Here is a 9,947-nt window from a genome sequence, read left to right as displayed (position 1 = left end):
CCATGTTGCCATTTTGGACACAAGCACACACACGTTACACGCATTTTTACACTCTGATTCATGCACACAGATACACTATCTGATACGTGCACACACATGCACACTGATGTACAGAGACTCACAATGGCATACACACACACATTGACAGACACACAATCACAGTGCTCTAATCCTGATTCCCCGTTGGTCCAGCAGTTTATTTAGGCTGCTAGTGGGGTCTGCCCCTCTGCCTGGGTGCAGACTCCACTGATTGACTCCTTCCTGCAGAGGTGTTACAATGGTTTGACTTTCAAATTGAGTTTCATACTTCTTCTCCTGATTAAAAAAAAATAATAATTTTTACCTGTTGAGTTTAGTTTTTATGGATATAACATTTTATTTGGATTTTATAGACCCAACATAGCTGCTATTGTTATTTTGTCTGATCAATGTTATATCTGGATTTTTTTAAATGTGAAAGTAATTTATTCCTCTTTTTTTATGTTATTTTAAATTCAAGATGAGGTTCAGGACTAGACCCGCACATACCAGTGACAGAAAAGATCCCGATGATTTCTAAAAAAAATCTACCTACACATTTAAGGCATCAGCAAATTTATTGTCTTTCTTCTTTATAAAACCTTTTTTATTTCAGTACAAAAATACATTAAATGACAGTATTGACATTACTTGTGCTATCAGAATTTAATTCATACCAGGTAAGTGCAGTTGTAACAATCATTGGAAATGAAACACAGATAACATTCACGTTTTTATGAAGGCTCCCTTTGCAGTCTGCAAAATTAAAATTTCTTTAATCAACTAAGGCATTGATACGATGTCAGGTTACGAAGGTTTCTTTAACAACTGCTTTTTTCTATTTCTCTCAGGTTTTATCAAAATAATGTAACATTTTGGAGCAAATATACACACCAATAATCCAGAACTCGAGGCTAGAATAGCAAAGACCTCAACTGCCACCGTGGCTGTCCCTTTAGCACTGAGATATGTTGGGATGAAAAAACTCCAAACAGTGATAAAAACTAACATACAGAAAGTGATCAGTTTGGCATCATTAAAAGTGTCAGGCAATTTCCTGGCCATAAATGCAATAATGAAGCTTACCGAAGCCAAAATGCACAAATATCCAAGGATTGTATAGAAAGCAATGGCTGATCCTTGGTTGCATTCAACTATGATTTTTCCAACTTCTGACTGTGTGTTATAGTAAGATGATGGAGGTGCAATAATCAGCCATAACACGCAGATAAGAACTTGAGTGGCTGAACATGTTAGGACAATATATTTGGGGATTTTGGCACCAACCCATTTTCTTAAATTTTTTCCTGGTTTGGTTGCATTAAATGCAATCACAACAATGAATGTTTTGGCCAAAAGTGAGGACACCGAGATGGAGAAGGTAACCCCAAAAATGGCTTGTCGAAAAAAACAAGTCCATTCCCCTGGACGTTCAATGAAGAGCAAACAACAGAGAAATGAGAAGATAAGAGATATTAATAGAAGATAGCTGAGATCCCGGTTGTTGGCTTTCACAATAGGAGTGTCTTGATACTTAATAAATATTCCGAGAACCCCAGCTGACATGAAAGAAAATAAAAGTGCTATAAATGTCAAGATAATTCCGATAGGGTCTTCATAAGACAGGTAGGTTATAACCTTTTGTTTGCAAGCTGTTTTTTGTTCATTTGGCCACTGGTCTTCTAGGCATTTTATACACACGTCCCTGTCTGGAAAATAATTAATTTGTCTACAATCATTTTAATAAACAGCAGATTAAATTGTGTTCTTTAAATAACATAATGGTCTCTATGAAATATACTAACACAAATAAAGGCTTTACATAAAAAAATGCTTTAAAGGAACACTATAGGGTCAGGAACACAAACATGTATTCCTGACCCTACAGTGCTAAACCCACCATTAAGGTGGCTTGCCCCCCTCTTACCCCCCTTAAAAGCATGAAAAACTCACCCTATTTCCAGTGCTGTGCGGGTCCGCCAGCACTGGCCCCTGCCCCTTGGTGATATAATCAGAATTACCGATTTTTAGCCAATCCAATGCTTTCCCATGGGGAAAGCATTGGATTGGCTAAAATTGACAAGGGGCGGGGCCAAATGCAGTTTTGGCCAATCGGCACCTCCTCATAGAGATGCATAGAATCAATAGATCTCTATGAGGAAAATTCAGCATCCCCAATGCTGATCGTGGAGACGCTGAATTTAAAGACAACCTATCACCACAACTCAAATACAGCGGACTAAACTAGTATTTAATGCTATTTTTATTATTTTAAAGATCCTCCAGGGATAATGCAGAATCATGTCTGACTTAGCTATGAACTTGGAACAAGTTTGGCAAAAGCAAAAACTTTCATTTTTAACCCAAGCTAACCACTTCATAGGCATACATGGCAACCACATGATTAATGAATTAATTATAATTTAAGAATATCAACACGCTGAACAAGTAATACTGTACAGATATTTCAATATTTTTTAGCACTTTTTAAAAAAAAAAACTCACCTGTTTCATTGGAAACTTGCCCCTCTGGACATTGTAAACAATCATAGCAACAAACTGGTTTTCCTTTTTGAACGGATTTCCTTTTTCCCGGCGGACAGCTGTTACTGCAGACTGACCGTGGGTTCTGCATGAAAAAGAAAAATCAAATCATTTGTATATATCTTAATCTTATAAAATCAGTGAAATTCCATCGTACATTCAGAATGATTACTGTAAGTAAGAACACTTACTGTAATGCAGAAGTTCAGCTCCAGGGAAGTACCAGATTAAACCCACGACAATGGTGACAGGTCATTTGTCAATAAACGTAAAAAAATTAGGTTTCCAAATTAATTAAATATTTAACCCCTTAACGACGAGTGACGGACGAGGTCCGTCACTCAGGGGATTGCCTTAACGACGAGTGACGGACCTCGTCCGTCACCCGTTAAAATTAACCCCAGATCGTGGCGATCGTGGGGTTAATGGTGCTCCGGTCTGCCTCTGCATTAGAGGCAGACCGGGAGCACCGGATCGGGCTGTCACAGTACATGTGCCCGCTCTGACAGCATGCCAGAGCGGGCACATGTGCTCTCTATACTCGCCTCCGCCTCCCTGCACTTCCTGGTTCTGTGTGAAGTGCAGGGAGCCGGATCTTCAGTGATCCTGCCCCCTGGTGACAAAACAATAAAGTTTAATTAAAATCCCACCCCCCTTAACCCCCCCTTTACCCATTTTAATATAAAATTAACCTCTTCCCTGCCAATTGATCACTGACTACAGTGATCAATTGGCAGGGATTACATTTTACTATGATCTGATTTTTTTTTAACCCCTGAGGGTTAATTATTATTTTTTTTTAACCCTCAGGGGTTAAATTTATTTTATTAATTAATTTAAATTTTTTAAAGTTATAAATTTAGCTAGCTGGGGAGGGTGGAAGTTAGTGGGGAATTGGGGGATTTAGTATTAGGCTAACTAGGGGTTAACGTTAAAAAAAGTTTAAAAATAAGCTTTAGAAAGTTAAAAAAAGTTTTAATAACGTTTAAGTAAAAAATGTAAAAAAATAAACCCTTTACCCAGTCCAAATAAAAATTAACCCCTTCCCTGCCAGTCGATCACTGCCTACAGTGTTCAAAATACAGATCACAGTATTATACTGTGATCTAATTTTTTTTTAACCCCTGACGATTAACTTTTATTTATTTTTTAACCCTCAGGGGTTAAATTTATTTATTTAACTAATTTAAATATTGTATAATTAAATATTTTGCTAGCTGGGGTGGGTGGGAGTTATGGGAAAATGGGGAATTTACTGTTAGTGCTGCTTACTGCTAGTTAGGGGTTAACGTAAAAAAAAAGCTTAGAAAAATGTTAAATCTGTAAAAAAAAGTTTTACGAAAGTTTAGGAAACTTTAAAAAAATTAATAAGCAAAACAAAAGTTTAAAAAATAGTTTTAAAAAGTAAAAAAAGTTTTAAAAAGTAAAAAAATACATTTAATAACGCTCATTACCACTACACCTGGTACAAGCTAGCGGAAAAATGATCCCACGCTAAGGTTCAAAATATGCCTTTTAAAATACCCTGGGATGTCTTCTTTAAGAAATGGTATGGCTTTATGGGGTATTTGGTTTATATAGCCTGGTAAAATACTCTAAAATGGGACATGGGCACAGCGTAAAAATGTAAAGTTTGAAAAAAAATGGAATGGCTGTGTCCCAAATGTGCCCCTCCGATGTCCACATATACCTGGCAAAGGTACATACGGGGGTATTTTTGTACTCAGCAGACATAGCTGAGCAACATATGAAGTATTATACAGTGGTAGTACACATAAGGTTTGCAAAATATACTGTGCAAACTCACTTTGTGTGTCAAAAAGGCAGAAAAAACGCTTATTACCACTACACCTGGTACACGCTAGCGGAAAAATGATCCCACGCTAAGGTTCAAAATATGCCTTTTGAAATACCCTGGGGTGTCTACTTTAAGAAATGGTAGGCCTTTGTGGGGTAGTTTGAATTTAAAACCTGCGAAGATGCTTGGAAATTGCACTTAGGCCCGGCGTCAAAATTCAAAGTTCGGTAAAAACTGATATGGCTTGGTCTCCTATATGGCACTGTAGCTTCACGAAATAGTGCCATAGACATACAATGGGGGTGTCCTTTTACTCAGAAGACTTAGCTGAGCATAATTTGGGGGGTTTGAACTTAGTGGCACATATGAAATATACAAAATGCCCAGCAAAAATGCAATCCGTATGTAAAAAATGCACAAAATTATTTTTTACCACATACTTTGGCATGTAATGGTAAAAAAATGGGGGCATGTTAAGGCACAATATGCACCTTATGAGATACCCTGGGGTGTCTACTTTTACAAATGGTAGGCCTTTGTGGGGGTTTTTTGAACAGTCAAACTGTTATAATACCCCAAATGGAAGCATAGGCTCATTAAATCCGTCTCTCAAAATTCTACTGTGAATACTGAAAAGGACAGGTCTCCTATATGGCACTGTAGCTTCACAAAATAGTGCCAAAGACATACAATGGGGGTACCGTTGTACTCAGCAGAAGTAACTGAACACATAATAAAACTTTGTACAGGAATAGCACACACCAACTTTACAAAATACACATGAGAAGTTCTTTGTTATAAGTTTGTGTGCGAAAACCCCCAAAAAACACAATTTTACTCCAATATTTAGCAGAGGTTGGCGGTAAAATGGCTACGTAGAAAGTGTCAAAACAACCTTAGGTAAATAGCCTGTGGTGTCTACTTTATATAAATATATACTTTTGTGTGGCAATTTTGTTTTCTTTTATGGCTATAAAGCTTACAAGACAAACATACCATATTAAAAGTTTATTTTACTCCTTGTGCTTTGTGACCTGTAACTACCAAAAAAAACTTAAAATCCCAGACACATTATATATTCTGTAAATCAGAACAACTAAATGAATTTATTTTTAATTACTTTCCTTAACCTGCACTAATTAGGCACACATTATTATTGCAAAAACTGCAATAATACCAGCATTTTTCTGTATTTTTTTTATAATAAATAAGCATGTATATATATATATATATGTTACATCAAATTAAAGCCCTTTCTGTCCTTTAAAAAATGGTATATAATATGCGTCGGTGCAATAAATTAGTCAAATGCAAATTGCAGTTGAACGCAAACAGCAAAAAATGCAAAAAATGCCGTTGTCACAAAGTGAAAGACAAGCTTCCGAAGCTCTGTCCTTAAGGGGTTAAACAAACAATTTGGCATCTTTTGTTTTTATTTACTTACTTTACTTAATATTTGATATAATGAACACAGAACTAAATGGTAACACTATTAACCCAAATAGTCTAAACTATTTTTTTTTAAATGTGTATACATGGATAAAGCAATCATGAGCATGCTTAAAAACCTCAATTAATTCTATTCTAACACAGATTTAAATGGCAAAACTATTAACCTAATTAGTCTAAACAAATAATAGAAATGTGTATACACAGATAAAGGTAATCATGAGGATGCTTAAAAATGTAAATTGATTCTAATCTAATGATTGGACAAATGCTGAATTTTGTATTTGTCGACTCTACAGTGTGTTGTGATAGCTGTGGATTTTATCTCAGACACTCTAAGACATGGAGGCTAATATTGTGCATATCTCTTTCTTTACTTAATATACAGCAGCAAAGAACAACCAATGAGAAAAAAGGATGCAAATATGAGACCTCACAAACTCCACCCCTTCATAAGCAGCCATCCCTATAATCCCGGATCACACCCCTCAACTTCCTCTATCAATGTTGCTCCCTTGGATGCAAGTTAAGTACAGATTACCTCCCTTGTGTTTTATCTATGTATATAATTTATATGCATTGTTTCTCTCACCCTTCATGTCATGTGCCCTTCTGGGCCTTTCATTTCTTTCCCTGTACCTTTCACAACTACAGCTTTTCCCCTTGATTTATTTTGCCTTTTTCTCACTAGATCATAACCCCTTCTGGTTGTGTGGTTTCTGGCCTGTGTTGCACCCAGGCCTGTTGGTCCCTGCTGTGTGCTCCAATGAGCTGTGCTGCACCCAGGCCTGTTGGTCCCTGCTGTGTGCTACAATGAGCTGTGCTGCACCCAGGCCTGTTGGTCCGTGCTGAGTGCTCCAATGAGCTGTGCTGCACCCAGACCTGTTGGTCCCTGCTGTGTACTCCAGTGAGATGTGCTGCACCCAGACATGTTGGTCCCTGATGTGTACTCCAGTGAGATGTGCTGCACCCAGGCCTGTTGGTCCCTGATGTGTACTCCAGTGAGATGTGCTGCACCCAAGCCTTTAAAGAGGAGATGTTTCGGATCACCTGGCACCCCGACTGGGTACCTCCGTTGAAGGATGCTCCTAGCACTTCTCGAGGTCTCTGAGCACTCCAGCCGACACCATAACCACTGTAGACTCCTTCGGAGAGCACGACAGGAATAAGCTCTTAAAAGAGCTTAGGAGTGATTATAGCAAGGGAATATGCAATTCTCCCGTGCAAGGGAGACGACCACAGACAATTATGAATTACCCAATCACACACTGGTTACATCCCACACATCTCCTCCCCTTAGCCTGAGAGGTAACACAATTAGCCGTACAGTTTAAAAACATACTTTTTACCCAACTTTCATAACTCTAAAACTATGCATCCAATATTAATAAAAGTCACACATTATTAATCAGCATATTTGAAATACAAACATACCCAAAAATCATTTGAATCCGTTCAGCCGTTCGGGAGATAGATATGTCACCTTTGACTGACCGCAATCACATTTTCATGCCCAAAACAGTTCCAGAGAATCAGGCTGTGCAGCCGGTCTATTTCCCATGTTATAGTCAGTTCAAACAGACGAACGACAACCATTCGAATTGTCGAACTGTCGAATGAACTGTTGAATGAACTGTCGAATGCATTAGTTCCAGGGAAGGTAAAACTTCAGCGGTGTTCGTGCCGTTCTATAGCCGATTTTAGTTCCATGAGTTTGACGGCACACAACGCTGACTGCATTCGAATGAATCAAAAGGACCGCCGCCACCTGTTCAGCTTTCGACTACTTCAGCACTTTGGCTGCATCCAAAGTGTCATGCCAAAACTGCAGGTCCTTTCCCAAAGTACTTAAAGGGCCAGAAATAAAAATCCATTATGCCCAAATACAGTTCTTAAAGGGCCATACACAGTCCAATACAAGTCCATAAACCCCAAATCAGTTCCTTAAAGGGCAATACATCCCAGGTGCCATAGTCACATGGCAGGAGGCTGGCAATAAGTCTTCTCCAATGCCCAGTGGCGAGGCTGGTTCCAGCACATTTCTCCACTTTCCCAAAAAGACTAACAAGGTATCTGACCCTGTCGGTCAGTGCCTTGGTTAGTACAGCAACCCACCCACAATGAAAAGTTACTGCACCTGGGGAAACGTGCAGCTCCATCATGGCTGTGTGGGGTACGGGTACTCCGGATCTGTGCGTTGCTGAGTGGGCAGAGACCAGCGGTACTCTGCCCTGATGCCAGCGCTTCAGCTGGAGTAGTCCGGTTAGAGCCCAGCTGTGAAGAGGGGGTAGTAGGCTCCTCTCCCTGGATCCGGTGCTGCTGCTGGAGGGGGAGACCGACTGTCTCCCCTTTTGATAAACAGTCCTGCTGCTGCTGGGAAGTGAGACCGACCGTCTCCCCTTCCAATAACATACTCAGCCGCTGGGAGAGAGACCGGTTGTCTCTTCTCCCAGTAACCCATACAGCTGCTGGGAAGTGAGACCGACTGTCTCCCTTTCCAATAATGCGCTCTGCTGCTGGGAAGTGAGACCAGTTGTCTCCCCTCCCTGTAATGTACTCTGCCGCTGGGGAGGGAGACCGACTGTCTCTTCTCCCAATAACACAGGCTGCTGCTGGGGAGAGAGACCGACTTTCGCTCGGCTGTGACCTGGTTCCAGATCGCCTGGCATATATCCATGGACACATTATCACCATACTGGGCCACTCGCTGCCTCACCTCGGCCAGCCAATCATCTTCAGAGCCAAAACCTTCCATACCTGTCTGCTCCAGGTCGCTGGATACCTCTGCTCCAAGGGGCGCTGCACGAGTGTTAGCGTTGCCCTTAATTTGTAAATCCACGAACTAGGACGCCATCCCACTTCTGCCACCAATTGTAACGGCACCCCGGGGCATAAAACGGGTTAAAAGCTGTTTAGGAGATATTCCCTTCCAGATACACAGGCAGCTACTGAGGACACCAATCTCCCGAACTGGTCCCCTAGGGGTGTGTTCCCTTTGTTTCTCGCCTTATGGTCCTCCTGTTACCCTGTCTCTAGCCCTACTCTGGGTCAAGTTGGTATTGTCCTCCGATGGGATGGATGTCTCTTGGTTTGGGGCCCATTTAGGCCCTGGGGCATCTGCCTCGAAGGTAGTGTACCTGGGGGGCCACCTGGAGAACTTGATGCATTCTGGTGATTGGTCACAGGAGTCTACTTTCAGCAGATTTTACTTTAAGCTTTGAACTTGCACAATATATGCCTCCGTGTCTTGAGATAAAATTACATGATTTTGCTATTTTATGATGAAAAGTCATGATTTTATGAAAGACATGGAGGCGTGTATTGTCCCACCCTTACGCTTTTGGCTTTATTCCCCCTCCCCCCCCCCCCTTCTGTCTTGTTTGTTTATTATACTTCATTACAGTTCTTTCTTCCATTTTTCTTAGGTGGCTGTCTCCTCCATCAGGTTTGTGCCAAACTGTATACCTTTGTGAGTTCCTTTGCTATGGTATGGTTGGGTGTTAATGTTGCCCTGACATGCTTACTTGGTTTTGTGGGATACTTTCCCTATCTACCTGATGTGATGACATAAGTTGACTCCATGGTTCCTAACCAGGGTTACACCCTGTCTTTTATGTTTTTTTAGCTTGATGTTCCATGGGCTTGAGCTGCTGTTTCCTGCTTGTGACAGACCGCCTTGCACCCCGACCGGGTATTTCCATCAATCGCTGCTTCCTAGTAAACCTTGAGTACCATAAGCACTGCATCGGACACCATAACCACCGCAAACCCCACACAACGCCGCAGCTTGGTTGGGGTCTCGCTGTCCTCCACCCACCCTGGATCCAAGACCAGCTTCCAGTGGGTAGACCTCTCCTAGTGCAGAGAGCAAAACATGCTGCTCTTACAAGAGCAATCGTTGTAAGCCAAGGGAGTATAGTGATTATAGCCATCCCCAGAGTGAATATTGCTCTCCAAACCCCCAAACATGAGCCTAGACTTCATGAAGGGTAGAGCGAATCTATTTAATGGCAGACACAATTGGCCTGATATGCAGATCCCCAATGCAAGGGGCACTACCCGCTGGACCTGAGAGTAGACTACAGTAAAAACATATACACTATTACATTGACTCTCAGGTCCAGGACACTCCCATACA

At 40.9% G+C, this 9,947-nt stretch overlaps 1 protein-coding gene across 1 annotated transcript in view; it reads right to left on the bottom strand.

Annotated features, from left to right (window-relative positions):
* Positions 1-825: 825 nt before the first annotated feature.
* The window catches only part of LOC134573636 (vomeronasal type-2 receptor 26-like), a 30,845-nt gene continuing 21,723 nt past the window's right edge, over positions 826-9,947 (bottom strand). The window contains exons 5-6 of the mRNA XM_063433421.1: positions 2,524-2,634; positions 826-1,727 (exon numbers count right to left, since the gene is read on the bottom strand). Coding sequence (XP_063289491.1) covers positions 826-1,727; positions 2,524-2,634 — 1,013 coding nt within the window. The remainder of the gene's footprint in view (positions 1,728-2,523; positions 2,635-9,947) is intronic.

The sequence above is a fragment of the Pelobates fuscus genome, chromosome 9 (genome assembly GCF_036172605.1).
Source record: "Pelobates fuscus isolate aPelFus1 chromosome 9, aPelFus1.pri, whole genome shotgun sequence".
Lineage (NCBI taxonomy): Eukaryota > Metazoa > Chordata > Amphibia > Anura > Pelobatidae > Pelobates > Pelobates fuscus.
The sequence above is the reverse complement of the archived record's forward strand: the minus strand, read 5'-3'. Positions and strand labels throughout refer to the sequence as shown.